The sequence below is a fragment of the Colius striatus genome, chromosome 1 (genome assembly GCF_028858725.1).
Source record: "Colius striatus isolate bColStr4 chromosome 1, bColStr4.1.hap1, whole genome shotgun sequence".
Taxonomy (NCBI): Eukaryota; Metazoa; Chordata; class Aves; order Coliiformes; family Coliidae; genus Colius; species Colius striatus.
Genome location: NC_084759.1, coordinates 178,972,488 through 178,989,613, shown reverse-complemented (window position 1 = coordinate 178,989,613; position 17,126 = coordinate 178,972,488). Strand labels below are relative to the sequence as shown.

Sequence of the window (17,126 nt, the reverse complement as noted above, 5' to 3'; positions counted from 1 at the left end):
CATTGCTCAACACACTTATCATTAATGTAAATCCTATCAACTCTTACTTCCACTTCAGCTAAGAATCTGACTGAAAAGCAAAGACTGGAATATTTTTTTTATTTAGGAATAAATTAATTGCTTGGTAAGAAAATTACTCAACAATAGCAAAATTAACCAACAGCAACAGCCATTGCAATTCCTGCAAGAAATTAAGATATATATAAATGCAAGAAGTACAGACTACAACTTATGTAAGATGGTCAGATGTTCTAACATAAAAATATTGGGATTACTCTTCCTAATTTTTTGAACCTAAACTGGTACATAGCCAATGCAGACATATGACTACACCTGCCCCCTTCTTTTACCTGCTCCCTTCTTTTGTCTGTATTCTCAGCACCTGCTGAATCACTTCTATCTCACTTCCTCTCATCAGAGTCAGATATTGCTTCTGTTTCTGCTTTGTGGTACAGTTAAGTGACTGATCAGTCTTTCCCAGTACATTTTCAGCATACTCTTGTTCTAACATCTCCAGAACACCTGGGACCAAGAGCAAATAAGAAAAGGGGAAGCAAAGAGAATTGCTAGTGGGTGATGGGTAATGCCAGAAGAAAGCAAGTTCAGTGCAAAATAAAAGAAACTGATGCAACTCTATTGCAGGATAAATCAGGCAGATATAGAATCATAGAATCTTTATGGTAGGAAAAGACCTTTAAGATCATTGAGTTGAACCACTAACCTCATACTGCCAGGCCCATTACTAAACTAAACCACATCCCTCAGTACTTCATCTATGCGTTTTTTAATACCTCTAGGGATGCTGACTCTACCACCTCCCTGGGCAGCCCATTCCAACCCTCTCAGTGAAAATGTTCGTCCTAATGTTCAATCTAAATTGCCCCTGGCGCAACTTAAACCCATTTCCTCATGTTCTATCATTTGTTACTGGAGAGAAGAGATCCAGTAGAGTGATCATGTCTACTCTCAGCCTCCCCTTCTCAAGGCTAAACAACACCAGCTCCCTCAGCTGCTCCTCATCAGACCTGTTCTCTAGACCCTTCGCCAGCTTCATTGCCTGTCTCTGGACATGCTCCAGCACCTCAATGTCCTTCTTGTCGTGAGGGGCCCAGAACTGAACAGAAAAATTTGAGACATGGCCTCACCAGCACCGAGTACAAGGGGACAATCACTTCCTTGGTCCTGCTGGCCACACTATTTTTGACACAGGCCAGGATAGCATTGGCCTTGGCCACCTGGGCACACTGCTGGCTCTCATTCAGGCAGCTGTCAGTTAATACCCCGAGGTCCTTTTCTGCCAGATAGCTTTCCAGCCACTCTGCCCCAAGCCTGTAGCATTGTCTGGGGTTGTTGGAGACCAAGTGTAGGTCCTGGCCTTGTTGAACCTCATGCAATTGACCTCAACCCATCTATCCAGCCTGTCCAGGTCCCTCTGAAGGGCTTTCCCTCAGCTTGGTGTGATCTGCGAATCTACTGAGAGGCCACTCAATCCTCTCATCTAGATCATTGATAAAGATGTTAAATAAAACAGGGCCTAGCACTGGGCCCCGGGAAACACCACTCGTGACTAACTGCCAACTGGAATTAACTCCATTCACTATGACTCTCTGGGCCCGGCCATCCAGCCTGTTTTCCACTCATCGCAGAGTAGGTCCATCCATATGGAAGGTTAGCAGAACACAAGTAAAGATTTGAATTTTAGCCCCTGTTCCCAAGGACTGCTATATAATTCTCAATCACTGCATAATGACAACAACTCTTCTTGATAGCAATCAATCTCTGGTACAGAGGTCTGTGCAAAGTCAAAGCTGTAGCTTTGAATCTTCCCAAGTAGGGAAGGATATTGAGCCAAGACTCCCATGCTTTCAACAAGTGCTCTAATACCGCCCTAAAGAAGAAAAATGAATGTGCTGCCAGTTTTGAAAGCAGTTACATGTATTATGGAAACCCAAATCTGAACTTTGGAACTACTACTTAAGGTTTCAGAGGAGAAAGAGGGGCAGAAATATCTAGTTTCGGTTATCCTAGCAGGAACTATGCCCTGTGCCCTATCAAGACTGAGGTGCTTTCCGGCATGCTGAAGACCTTCTGCTACTTTGAGAACTTTAAAGTTCAGTATTAAAGGAAGTATGGTACCTTTAACGGACAGTGGAGTTGAGATTTTAAAGATTTAATTTGGATTTATGTGTCTGCAATCCTCTAAGTAATTTCTTTCACAACTCAGTTAATAAACATACAGAAAGATTCCTTTAAATTCTTTGGGTCTTTGATGCAACTGAAATTGCAATTGTTCCTATGCTTTTTTTGGCTTTAGATTGGCAGATATCCATTTGCTTCACTGGTGTTTCTGAGACAGTTTTCAGAACAAGCACCATATATCTTACATATTGATGATAAGGAATAGAGATATACAGATCTGTTTTCACTTGAAGATGGTCTAAGGTTAGAAATTTGCTTTACGTAAAACACCAAGAATTAAATTCAGGCACTTTTCTGTATGCTAACAGCAAAAACACACAGAAGACTCACCCACCGGCTTATATATCAAGACACATCTCATTGTTTATGCCTTTCACAAGACATTCTTAAAACAGAATTCTGATGCTGTATTCAGATTGTAGAAAAAAAGATGGAAAATCTTATTTGTAAATACTACTAGAAGTATTCAAAGAGTGAAGCAGAAAGTCCAGCACTTATTTTAAAATAAAGCTAGAATTTAAAGGAAGATAAACCAGAACAAGTTTACACTTACATTTTATTTAGCATTCCCATTCATGTAATATTTGCCCACTCATATTCCAGTATTAGTGAAAGAACGTGGTGGTGGTTTTTCTTTTTTTGTCAAAAGTTAGCAACTGTAATTCAAAGTCAAAATTTCTCCTACTTCTTCTTATCTTCGCACAAGAGTTGGTTTAAAACACTGCTCTGTTTGAGAGCTCTTAGATTGGAGACATCTTCACTTACAACAGGGATACCTTCACTTTGATCCTCAGTTATCAGATCTTCACTGTCTGACAGCGTACATAGGAGTGTATCATTTTCATAGGTAGGAAAATAATACCTGAAAGCCGCAAAGTATAATTAGTCACATATTTTGTTAGAAAAGAGACAGAGCATATTGTATAATACTAGATTCTTAAGAGTGAGGAATTAGAAGGTCTGCTTGTCTGGAATGAGAGTAAATAGCACATCCCAAAAAACAATGGGCATGTACATCTTAGAAGAGTCATACATAAGAGCTGGCAACAGACAAGTCTTTCCCCCTGTTTCTTCAGTTGTATGTTGTCACAACTGAGACCATAGATCCAAATTTGTCCCACTGCAAATGCTGAACTGATGTGTTTGAGCTAGAACACTCCCTGTGCCCTACCACCTACAGCATCATCCCCCAGACCTACTCAGTCTACTCACAATCTGAGCCAGTGTTATGTTACACTCTATTTCTTATGGGGAAAACTAAAAGTAAACAACCAACTTGTTTTGTTAGGAAGACATTATACATATACTACCTTAGACATAAAAAAGAAGGGGTCTGATGCGGTTCTAGAACCGTATGTCCAAGGCATATCTTTACTAGTCATGAAATATGGCTGGAAGAGCTTATGCCTATAAGAGAGACATCTGTCACTTTGGTGCACAGACTCAACCTTGGTTCCACTAGGAGGTAACCTGGTCTGAGTGCACCACATAAGCCTTTCAGCACATACTGCACAACCGCAAATACAGGCAAAACACAATTTTGCAACAATAAACTTCTCTAGCATACTGATTGACAGTGCAGACACAACTTCTGGAGACAGTGCATCCTGGATGCAACTAGGAGAGTGGTATCCCATGTTCGTTTTAGCTTCAGATGGTACAGACATTGCTAATTCTGAGTAGTTCTGAGACACCTTACTGTTTTATCTGGGCCAGTAGAACTGGGGAGCTCAGGGCACTATTGAATGGGCAAAACCCAGAATTGTTAACTTCCTGTTTTACAGACAATATCAAGTAACAGCATAGATACTGGAAGAAACATGTTTGCCCTTACTGTGGTTGATCCCATGTAGACCTGGCTGGCAGGAATGTAATGTGCTTGGTCTCTTCCATATGGTTTATCAATTCTCCTTTAGACTGAAATTTCTCCTGGCAGTTGTAACAACGACAATAATGGATTTCTCTTCTGATGAAGTTCACTAGCTTTACTTGCTGATAAAAGTTCAGACCTGGGAGAGACGGTAATAAACAAGCACTTGGGAATCTCCATTTACAGATACTTTCTTGGATTAAGCTTACTAATTGATAAGAGTTTGCTGAAGACTAGTAACTTATAATATTAACTCAACAAGTGTTTTTTTTTTCCCAGCAGCAGAGGAACTAGCCCTTCTTTTAACATAAAAGTTGCAAACACTTCGCTTCCTCACAGTCTACAGCAGAAAGGAAGCATTGACCAAACAAGCTTAAAGCACTGCCTTCTAAGTGGCAAATGAATATCAGCAGGCATAGTAATAATAATAACAGTAATAATGATAATGCTTCCGGGGCTCCAGTAGCCAGACCTGGGACTCATAGAGTGGATATTTGTAGAAGCTACTCTGCTAAAGAATCCAATGGTTCTAAAGAAAATAGCACACATCCTTGGCACTAACAGCCATTGCAGAAAAACAAAGTGTTCTTGGCTTTCTTTTATGAGCTGGCAGAAATAGTTTCCATAATGGAAAAGTTAATATCTGAACAAAAATCAAATTGATACAGTTGTCTTCCACTATTCTTATGATGTGGTTTTCTCCACACCAGTGACAAATGCTGACAATTACAGCATCTCTTACTCACCATGCTCTGATTTTATTTTGGGAAAGTCAAATCCATGTGATTTCTGAAGGAAAAAAAAGGAAAGAAAAAAACACCTCATTTCCACTACTACTATTTAAAGTTAAAAACAGCTCAGCTTTTCATGGACTGACACAGACATATGCATATAGACATGCAAACACTAATACATGAAACCAAACCAAACCTCCAAATATTTTGTTTAATCAGAAACTTTTGTGTTCTGTTAAACTCCAACGCTCCTGTTAAATAGTTTCCTTAAACTGAAACACAGATGCTAACCAGTAAAGTGTATTAAATCCTCAAGACTCTATAATATGACCTCTTCATTGTCTGTGCCAGTCTGTACACTCGCAAGTAACAGGTTGTCACAGTCATACTCTCAAGGTAAAACTTGACTCCTCTGCATATTTTAGAGAATGGACGCTGGAGACGAAGGCAGTACTTTAACTCTGTGCTGAAGAGCGCATCCTAATGCAGCATCTGATATGATCTTAACAAAGATACTATAATCCTCTTTTAAAATTCCAAAGTGATGAAAGAACTGTTACTTGAAACAAGTCTTACCTGCATGTGAAGATACAGTTTTTCTGTGGTGTCTGCTTGTTGTTCACAGAACAGGCAAACTGCACATACAGGATGCTCTTCCCAGTCAGACCAGTCTCTTATGATCAAGAGTCAAAAAGATTCATTTAATTGTGGAAAAGAGAAGAGACATTTCGTCAAAGGGCACTTCAGATTTTGCACTCATGGCACTAGAAATAAATCCAGAGAAGCTGAATACTTTAAGGAAGTGCAAGAGACAGTGTGGATTTAGAGCAAGATAAATTATTAGAATCTGGTTTAAAGTCCAGAAAAAAATTACAAATTCGGGAGTAACTGAGCAGTTACTGTTGGCTAATTCCTGTGTGGACAGGCAATAAGTCTTACTTGAAACTGCTCACACTGACAAACAGGATCTCAATTTCAGTTTCTATCCAGTTTGGCAAGTCATCAAATATCGTGTTCAGAGTTTATTTTTATAAGGTCTTTTAAAATTCTTTTATACTTCTCTAATATTTCAATACATCAGCCAAAGACATAATCATCAAGCAGAGTTCACTCTGTTATTTACTTATCAAACATTATTATTCCTGAAAGAGATACTCATTTATGTTACATTTAGATGTGCGCAGAGAAGATACTTCACCAACATATCCATTTAAATCCTCACTACTGCTGGGAGAAATATTATTGCAACCAGGTATAATCAAGTAAAATTAATCTCAAGTCACAGATAGAACCAGGAAGGTCAGAGGCCATGAGACCCACAAATTACTTCCTGCTTATTCAGTTCAGAGTAACTTATTCAGAAGGAAGACACCTCCACAGTAATCTGAGGGTGTAGACCGCAGAAGAATGCAGAGGAGAGGTAGATGTCACCCTCAGCGTTGCTGAGAAGTTTCCTTTGAAATCCTGCTTTAATCTCTAGTTGTTACCTTTTTATCAAACTTTACCATTTCTTTCTCATTCATACTCTTGATCTTTAATTTTGAGCAAGAGCCACTCAACTGTTTTTTTGGTAAAAATAACCCATTTTGTTTACATCCAAAAGGCTTTTGTTTGACCTCTATGCAAATGAAAAAATAGGCCTGTGGTTGAAACATGAAATTTACAGCTCTTATGGTGAAGAACTGTCTTTAATGAGAACAATTTGGAGTGGATTTCATTGGCTCAAATGAATCTTAACTATGCACAGCCTTTTCCTTGTAACTACTTTCAATAGTAAAGGTCTTGTAAGTCTTTATAATAGGCACACAAATAACTCTTACTCTTCTAGGTTATCTAGTAATTCCCGGTCATCCTCTGACTGCACTTCCTCCCAGGACTTTCCAAATTCCTGGGGAGAAAAAAAGAAAAGGAAAGAAAAAATTCCTGATTCATATCACATTTTTTAAAAAATCAACTGAATGAACTCCTCAGAAGCCACAATCAGCATCTTATTTTGGATAACTTTGGTATTTCTGTGAGTTAAATACAACACTACTTTAGTAATAACTTTAAAAATAACTATTTGTTTTATCTTTTAGTGGGGCATTCCCCACCCTATGTCTGGGAAAACAATGATTTGGCACAGGGCTCTCGAGAAATACATCCAAGCTCTGTGTGAAACTAGGGTCACAACACTATCAAGATGTTCCTGAGGTGGATATGTTATTACTCTCTTGAGTTTGCCATCACACTTGGTCAATCTAATCTGCCTACCTTGCTCTTCATGCAGCATGTGCAGCTTGAACAATACAGCTCTCACACCTGAGACTTTTAGTTGGCATAGCTACACCAGTCAGTGCTTGTTCCTCGTACAAGGTTATGTCAGTAAAAATGCATGGTGTAAACTTAGCTACAGAGGGTTCAGAAAGGCAGCATGATCTCTGAACCAGGCTCCAGTTTCTCTTCCATCCTCTTCTCAGGTGTGAATGTGAGCACATCTATTCATGGTGTTCTTTTCTTCCTTTCACTTTTTGTGTTGTTTATTTATATCTTAAAGACCTTCAGCACAAGGTATATCACAATACATTTCTGCGGCATTCAGCACAATGGCAAGTACTCTCAGCATGACTGTGATATATAAATAACAGGCAATAAAAAGCTGCATTGCTCTACTTGAAATAGCAGCAGCAATCTTTAGCTAGTGTTTTTCTTTCCTGTGATTCTTCCTGCTTTTAAAAATAAACCTGAGAAGACTAACCAGTAATCGAAACAGTATTTTTGAACTCATACTTTTAAACTGGCTGTGAAGGATACACAAAGATCATAGCTGATGATCTTGTCCCTGTTAAAAATACAGGCAGCTAATGAAAATGTCATCCTTTCATTTATTTCATTCAAATATTCCCTCTAATAAATATATTTAATAACATCCTTAGTAACAAGTGTTATTATTGCCTTTATGGTTGTTTGTAAAAAGAAGAAAAAGATATCCATCATTTAATAATTTAATGAAAACTTTCTAAGCTGTTAGTGTCTATCAGGTACGTGATAAACAAATGTCTCTAGACAGCTCTAAACATAATGTCATCTTATAGTACAGAATGAAAATTCAGTAATTAATTCAGTGATGCTACATGGCAGTGCCTGTACTCTCTGAGTTACAGGGGAGACTCATTAGTGTCACCATTACTGTGAGATAACATGAAGCCGTTAACACCTCTCACCACATGTTCTCCCAGCTGCACACTAGTTTCCTATGGCTGTTAACACCTTAGTGGCAGGATTGTGGCTCACAACCTCTGCAAAATGAAGACGAATGCTCACAATTTTCATCCTCGCCATACTAAAGTATGCGTGCACAAACCCAAAAACAGTATGTTCAAAACAGCAGACAAGATTAGGCTTCATCTTTTAAGTGAAGGTGAAAGGGAAAAAAACACGCACAAGCTTTGCCATTGTTTCTGTTTCTTTATGGTGTTTCTGTGAAGAAGGTGGGGAATAATCTTGTAAAAGGTCTCTGTTTCCCTCATCTATTTATATTCAGAGGAGGAAAAAAAGGAAAAAGCTAACCAGGTCTTGTATCACTGGAAAACTGTAATAACTAGGGACACTGTGATGAAAGTGCCAAGAGACTGAAGCTGAGCAATTGAGTGGGAAAGAGTTCTTCGAAACATTCTTAAAGATCTTTCAAATGTATTTAAAAAAAACCCAACCCACTTTATCAGTTCTACAGCATGATACGCATCTGGGACCAAGGGTACCTTTGTTAAGTATTCAACTTCTCTTGCTCTTTCATCAAGATGCAAGAGCTCCCAGAAAACATCTCCAGAGATTCCCACGAAATTCTTAACAAAACCAGAGAAAAAAACTAGACTTGACATTGTTAGTAGTTCAAACAGTAGAAAATGCATAAATAAAAAACCTGAAGGCCTTGACATTTATCCAAGAAAAAACATTTTTTAAAAAAAAATACTTGCTACAGTACCTCACAGAGAGGACAATCCTATAACAAAGTGAGGAGAGCATGCAAATGTGTGTGGTTTGATTATTTCCTCTTTCAAAAAGTCTAAATGCACAGACATTAATTGCCTCCCTGACAACTCACCTTCTCAACTTGAGCACAGTTTTAAAGGTTGTACAGGGAGAACGTCTCTGTGCTTCATTGAGGCAACATACCCCAACTTGAGAAGAAGTGCTGAGATAGGAGAAATTAGAAACAGCAGCTGGTATCTTGAGCAGCTTTCCCAAAAGAGCAGTTACTGAACTAGATGCAAATGTAGTTCCAGGCCTGTGGAGCTCAGAAGCTCCAAACAGATGCTGCTTTCCCTGGCACATTTCTTCTCACTCTTCTTCTCACCTGCCTGACTGCCATCATTTGAACTGTTCTATGTTGCCGCAGAAATTAAACTGCTTTACCACACAGAAGAGGTGGCCTTACCCCACCATCAGTTAATAGGCACTGGATGAATTTCAAGATGAAGCTTTTCTCCACTCGAGGGAATTTTCAAAGCCTTGAACTACAACCAACTGACGAAGGGTTTCCCTTTACTGTTTTACAAAATATACACTATGTAAGTTGAAACAGGCTAAATATAAATAGTCGCCCTCTTAACATTCTTTGCCTGGTCTCAAACAGATAATAACAATGCTTTAGGACTCAGCAGTAAGGAGAAAGCACCTTTTTATCTTGGAGGAAAAGTAAAGGCTTTATGAAACAAGTTTTCTAGTAAGTAACAGGTACCATTTTTCATCTGTCTAGCTTAGTCATAAGTGCATTCATTATAGTGAAGTTATACTACTTCAGGTGCATGCCATTAGTCAATTTGAAAATAAACATCTGTGCTCCCTACAAAAGATACTCTGTACTTAAAGCACTGATGGTAACAATCAGGTGAACACAGAAGGGAAGGCCTTGTCAGTCTGGGTCTGCCTCAGTTCCTTGGGCTGGGAATAAGAGAGTCTTAATACTGCCTTCTGTTCTTTCATGGCCTCCAGCAGGCACCACAGACTACACAGTTTTTCTCTCTCTAGTTTCACATGGCTCCTTGTGCAAGGTGAGTCATTCGGCCATAGGCTGACACAGCACACAAACAAGAAAATGAGGTTTAAAGCTTTTTTTGGAGAAAAGAGAAATCGGGTAACGGGCATATACATCTTGGATGCATTGTTGCTCAGTTCTTCACTCTCTACTACCAGTTACTCCTTTTCAATTTACACTTCAAGCTTTTATGAATAGGATTGGTATCATCTTCCATACTTACACAACACTGACAAAAGATCTGCAAATCCATCAGGGAAGTGACCCTACTGCCTTTCAAGTCATCTGTGTAATTGTAAAACTCCCACTCTAATTCAATGTAACTATCTAATAATAAACTTTTGGTACTTACTTATGAAATAAATCTATCACACACATGACAAAAAAAGCTTCCACTCCTACTAAAGATCACGTATAACTGAACACTAACCATGTAGGAATGAGAACATGTCAATGATATGGGAGTAGACAAATCAAAGCAGCTTGTAGGTCTTGACAGAAGTAATAGAAAGTCTCAGCATACCAAAATACTTACAAAGGAACTTGCATTTAGTTACTCATTGCTATGCCAAATTGGAAATTTAGGGGAGGGATTTACCAGCACACAGACATAAAATGTAACATATGTTATGAAAACAGATTCTCACAACTACACTAAAAACACAAGTGAAAAAAAAGAATGGAGGGAAAGGAAGAAGGCAGGCAAGACTACTGCTCTAAATGAAATCAATGGGATCTCTGCCATCAGCTTGAAAACACAAGTAAGAACTCGCCAGAAGATCATAAGGCAATTCAGCAGACATTTCCAGGACATATGAACAAATATCCCTTAACCCCTCTCAGTACAAAAGCCACAAAATAAAGGAAACTGCCAGTTCCAGCTTAATAAGGCTATTTTATGCAATACTTGACAAAGATAATACATAAGGGAAAACTACATAAAAAGGACAATGTCTGTAAGATGGTTGTAATAAAGTACTATCCACTTAAATAGCTTAAGATCCAATTGCTGACAGAAAGGCTTTAATGGTGCACGTCCTAAAAGTAAAGTGCATAAGTCTGTGATAATATTGATGTTTATTATTAGAGACCTACTTAGCCTTATAGTCTCTTTACGATGAAAACAAGCTTGATCAAACTGTCATGCAGAAAGGTCTTTGTTACATTCTCAAGATTCAAACATTTATGTGACAACATGAAAAAAATAGATAAATTGTATACCTACGTCTTCAGGTCAAGATGAATTCATCAGTAAATTTTGGAACAGTACCTCTGCCATTTCAGATAAGACCTGTTATCCCTCTCTGTCTGTGAAATTGTGTAATTCCCCGTAGCATTTAGAGCAATACGGAGCACAGTTCTTTAAAGACTCATTGAGAAGTCAGTAAAGCTTGATAGCAGACATTAGAAAAAATATCCTCTAATAAATTGTAAGGTACTGGGAGAGAGGAAGCAAAATCAAACCATTACAGAAAGCTAACCTTGCATACCATCTCAAATTCACTGAATATAGACTCAGCTCAAAAACAGGCATCCTATCACATTAATATAATGTACTGTACACCACATATGTGCAGTAGGGAATAACGTTATTTCTTCTCACATGTAAAGGCCATCCTTTCTATCCTTTGTGCAAAACAGGCTATCTTGAAAGCAAACACTTTCTACTATGTAGGCAGTATCCAAAAAATTTATTGTTAATGAAAAAAAATCAATCTCATGCAACATTACTGTGTAAATACATGTTTTACAGTTAACTATTTTATAAGTGTTTAAGACATAATTTTTAGTCTATTTTCAATCCTTGACTCCAGAAAAATTCCTTTGTTTAAATGAAGAAATTTCAGCAGTTCTGATATGGCTAAAGTTTGAAGGATCAGAAAGGACGAGTAGAAACAGTCCACTGAGTAGAAAATAGTGAAAGACAACTGAAAATGTGTGGAAAGAAAACATGGCTGTAGCAGAGCACATAGAACTAGACAAAGTACTGTGATCATTCAAAGTATGTCTCAGAAGAAGCACTGGCAGCACACTGATATAAACCTTGCACATGAAGACTCTGCTGGTGGCTTGATGGGTTTTATTTTGTTTGCCATCCTCTGTCTGCAATAGCAAGAACCTGAAAAAAACATCTCTAAGTGATGCTGCTAAGTGATCAATACCTGAATTGGTTCTGGCTGGCATAAGAAGTTACTCTGCAAAGTCCTGCCCAGAATACCAGCAGTAACTAAAGTGGACCATGGCCCTGACTTGAGCACTGATTGCCCATAGTGTTTAGTAGTTTGCATGTTCCGTGGCCACGCCAGCAGCACTACTCAGACAATGCCTGGATGTGGTTCAGGAAGCATACAGGCCACAGATCATTCTCAGTAGACAGCACGGACAAAGCCCATTTTGGAGCTACTGGAGACAGTGGGAAAAGAGGATAGGTATATGAATATTAGTCTTGCCGTTATATTCACTTTGGCATATTCTGCTTAACGACATGACAGTCACTGTGTCTGCACTGATGTTATGACCTCCATGCATGTCTCTCAAAGTTTTGAATGAATATCACACGGTTCTCCGTGTTTATGGACAATCCTCTAGCTCAATTTCCTGGTCAAAACTAGGATAGATTAAAATCTGAACAATTCACATAGACTAGAGACAGAAGGTGATTTAAAAACAATGCCAAGTTCTGAAAACATAAGGTTACCTGCAGGACTAGCAAAGAAGAACAAAGCTATTAAAATAACTTAAAACAATTACAAAGTTAAATTCAAGCCTGTTGCCAGGAAGAAGTGAACGAACATCAACCCTGCAGAACTTCAAAATGTTTTCCTCACTGTGCAGCAAGTTTAGGTCACTTTTTAAACCAGTGATATTTTAGTATCTAGAAATGAAAATATAGGCCCCAGATCATTGATCTTTGGAAGGAAAGAATACAGGATCACAGAGTGAATTCACTCCATCTTGGGTAGAAGGGACTTGGCAGAGCGTTAAACATATTTTTTGTTCTTAGTATTAGAGTAAAACCCAGGGAGAGAAATTAAAGGGAAAGACTAGGCAAAACAGTCAAGGATGCTTATTTATAATGAGGATATTAACATACGTAGAAGGCACAACAGCTAGTTCAGGTGAAAGATAGTTATTTCTGGAACAGAATTAGCAGCTTTTGAAGCAGCCCCTATATTAATGAGTTGAAGACAGCAAGTGAAAATCTATTACACACACACATGCATATACACTCTCAAAGGTCTGAGATAAAAGATGTTAATACTTAGCAACATACACCTACCTAGAGGCTAAAAATGAACACTTACTTTTTCTTTAATCTATTTCTTCATTTTCCTCCTCCTTGTATTTAATTTATACTCTGAAGAGCACTTCCAGCTTAAGGTTTGTAGAAAACAAGCTCAAAGCCAATAGCATTCAAGTTAGACCTTCATTTACTTCATTACTCTATCTCATTTTCCCTTCTGGTTATTCAAACAGAGACTGAGCACTAATGACACAATGATTAGCGTCACTTTAAGCTGCATTCCTGTATGTCTCAAAATCAATTCTCGACAATGAATGTTTCCTTTTCCTTAGCTTAACAATTATCCAGAACATCATACCATGAATTATCATATTTATTAAGAGTCTTTCATTTGATTTTTGACCTTTGTACTAATTGCTGGTTTGGAATGACTCACTTTTTAGAAGATATTGTCTGTATCTCTTTTAGTTAATTTATTAATTATTTACATAACCACTTACCAAGTAATTAATGATATAAAACTTATCATATTCTTTGTTTTTGGCATTGATTCTGCGATGCTGCTTCTTTCTCATGTGATCCTTAAGTGTGTTTTTGTCTCTGAAGATTTTTTCACAGTATAAACACTGCAAACTAAAATAAAAAGGTAAACAGGTCAACATGTTAAAATGAAAATAGTAAATGAGAGAATACTCTTAAATAAGCTGGAGAAAGATTAATCCTAAGAATAAGCTAAATGTAAAAGAACAGAAAAATGTTTGCTCTAATTGTGAATGGCATTCCCAGGAACAGTACGTAATGCTTTCCCTCAGAATACCCAATAAAGTCATGCTACTTGCCTGACACAAGGTTTTTCTCCTCTTAATATTGTCAGGTACTATTCTACTAGTGTTAACTATTAAGTCTATTCTTAGCAGTAGGGACAGTGGCCATTCACAGCTTTGGAAGCAATTTTATCATGTGTAGTAAGTAGAGAAAAGATTGGCTCTGAGAAATCTCCACCTAAAAAAAGCACCTCAGGCCCTACTTGTGAATAGAAAAGTTGCAATTTATCAGTGAGCACAGTAACTCGGTGCATTAGGCAACACCCACGATAACGTAACAGGCATTTTTAATCCATCTTCATTTCTTCATTTCTGGAAAAAGTTAACACATAGCCATTGTGACTGCGTGTTCTGTGACAGGCCAAAGACTAAATTAGAAAGCACTGTTGCCTTTTCCATCCTTTCCATAGCTTTTTATTTTTCCTTTTTTTTCCTAGATGTACAAACTAATGGATCCTAAATTTACTTCCAAGGATATTTAATCTCATGTTCATATGCTAATTTTCACAATTCCCAGTGTTCTGTGACTTTTCATAACTAAGTCCAAGATTTAGGCAATTTTTTCCTACAGTCTTTCACTACAGATAGCATTAAAATCTACTAATTTTGTTAAATATACAATTTTACTCTTAAGGAAGTACATTTTCTGCAAGAGCCCAGTTTATATTTGCAGCATACTTCATATTGTCCCATCTACGAAATCCATAGAGGGCACTTAGATACTTGCACAGGAAACTCAAAAGTTAAAGAGTTTTTTTGCTCTTTGCTACCCAAGTTCTTCTCCCAAGTTCCCTTTAACTTCTTCAGCCATCTCAGATTTATGTGTTTCTGAGGCAGGATATACACTGGCTTTCCCATTCTGCTATATGTACTCTGTAAGTAGTAGGTAAGGGAGAGACCAAACCCCACATTATCAATATATAGAGGCAAATGAAGATTGGCATAGGAACTCTATATTCGGTAAATAAAGAAATGTTTAGCCAAACAAACTGAGAAAGAATATTAACAGTCATGAGAAAAAAAAAGACATGCTATTAATGATGTCAATAGAAACTGTGCAGTAACAATAACAACTGGAGCACAGGACTACGTATCTCCAACATACAGTACGAACTGTTACACATTACCTTTCAAAAAGTCAACAGAAAGCATTCTAAGAGCACTCACAATAAACTTACATTCTCTCTTTGTTTCTTCTTAACTAATCACGAATGTTGGATTAATTTTAACTTATTTCCAAGGTTAAAAGAAATATAATCTAAGCATATTAAAGAAAAAGAAGTAAAAAAATACTGACTTGTCAAGCTTCTCCTGCAATACAGCCAAAAACTCACAGCAATTCACAATGTTGTCTGGCAGCCCAATGTTAAAAGCATGCTCTCTTGCCATATGATTGAGAAGGACAGATCTACAAAAGAAATTAGAAAAGAACATTACTTATTTTTGGATACATAGAATTATTCAATTAGTGACTCAAAATACACCAGTTGCTCTAAAAATGCAAGAGCCAACATTAAATAAACAGTATTAGCATGGCTGCCACTACTAGAAGAGAAAAATCCGACTTTATTGAAATAGGAAGTTTTCAATTTCAGCTCTGCTGAACATTCAGTAACATTTTAGCTGTTTAATTTGCATGTCTGAAATATAATCCTCTAAATGAAAATTACAATATAACTTTGATCCTCACTGTTAGCAAAGCTTATTTATTAACCTGAATAAGCAAATAATGCTTCAAACAACTGTCTTGAGAAACATTCTAAAAAGCCATTTGTGAGTTTTCTCTATGCTGGTTAACAAAGCGGAAATTTTTGATGTGATATGCTTTTACATCAGTATTGCTTCACATAGCACTAGCAACACAAACAGCACTCAAAAATATGCATGAACAAACATAAGAAATGTTCAAATAAGATGTTTTTCTAGTAGTAATATACTGGTTAATTCCTTGAGTGCCCAACATCTCTATAGGTCTGAACTTCTGCTTTTAGAGACTAAAGAAATACCCAGGTGTTGACATTGCTAAGCTTTGCTTTTACCACAGTCCAGGTGAGATTTTTCACACAATGTATTCTATCTGTCAGATGCAAGAGTACATATAAAAGATAAAGTTCCTGGGGACTCAGTGATGTGAACTTTGCTACATCAGGCAGTAAAGAGAACAGGACACTAACACAACATTGGGATGACTTGCGGGGACGGTGCAGTTCTCCATTCTCACTCTAATTTTCCTCTCCTCTTTTCTATTTGATCTTCAACACTGTTTTGGTGAAGTTTAAGTAGGAAAACGTGTAACTAGATAGAATTACCTTTTTTGTCAGCCATACTGGCTTAAATAGCTCTATTGGCCACTAAAATAACTGCTGAAAAAAACTGTCTCTCTTTAAAATGGTTCAGTTTCCAACTCTAGCTTACTGTGCAGTACAAAAAGTTGTACTTGAATAAATAAAGGACTGAGAAGTGGGAGAGGGTCTGTTGAAAATGGAACTGCAGTTGAAAGAAATACTTATACTATACCTTGAAATTAATTCTATCTTCTGAGTCCTCCATTAGGCATTAACTGGCTCAATGACATACAAACCATAAACAAAGATGCATTTAAAGCAAAAGCAGACAGGTCAATAAACAAACCTGTTTCCTGTGAATTCTTGATCGCAGAACATGCACATGCTACGAAAACTTGTGTCGTATCTCTCTCGTTGTTGCTGTTCCAGAATTTCTCTCTATTGAAAAGAAACAGAAACAGTTAGTCATATAAAAAATACTAATCATTCCATCATATAAGGTTGTTATACCTCTTTATCTTTACTGGTAACAATGAACATATAAAATTAAAATGTGCTGTGGATGCAAACCAGATGTTAGTCTTTTTTGAGGATGGCTTCTCACCAAAAATTGCAAGTTTTTCAAAGGCAGTATTTGCTCCAGTCGAGGTCCAGTAAAATTCTCCTATTATACAAGGTGTATGGAAAGAATTACAGTCCACAGTGAGGTTTTTTTGAAGTCTGCCCAGGGAGGTTGTGGAGTCTCCTTCCTTGGAGGTCTTCAAGATCCACCTGGACACGTTCCTATGTGACCTGATCTAGATGGATCTGCTTCTACAGGGGGGGTGGAATAGATGGTCTCTAGAGATTCCTTGTAATCCTAACATTCTATGATTCTATTTACATGATTCTGCATACAATATATCAGTTTATTGTTTTTACTTTGGGTTCAGATTTACCTCTGCTATCAGCAA

The 17,126-nt window shown here is 37.5% G+C and overlaps 1 protein-coding gene across 1 annotated transcript in view; it reads right to left on the bottom strand.

Annotated features, from left to right (window-relative positions):
* Positions 1–447: 447 nt before the first annotated feature.
* ZNF277 (zinc finger protein 277) overlaps positions 448–17,126 on the bottom strand; it is a 53,778-nt gene continuing 37,099 nt past the window's right edge. The window contains exons 5-13 of the mRNA XM_061988636.1: positions 16,520–16,611; positions 15,186–15,296; positions 13,565–13,697; positions 6,624–6,691; positions 5,380–5,476; positions 4,816–4,858; positions 4,034–4,208; positions 2,753–3,061; positions 448–522 (exon numbers count right to left, since the gene is read on the bottom strand). Of these exons, the coding sequence (XP_061844620.1) occupies positions 2,881–3,061; positions 4,034–4,208; positions 4,816–4,858; positions 5,380–5,476; positions 6,624–6,691; positions 13,565–13,697; positions 15,186–15,296; positions 16,520–16,611 (900 nt within the window). The 3' untranslated portion in view covers positions 448–522; positions 2,753–2,880. The remainder of the gene's footprint in view (positions 523–2,752; positions 3,062–4,033; positions 4,209–4,815; positions 4,859–5,379; positions 5,477–6,623; positions 6,692–13,564; positions 13,698–15,185; positions 15,297–16,519; positions 16,612–17,126) is intronic.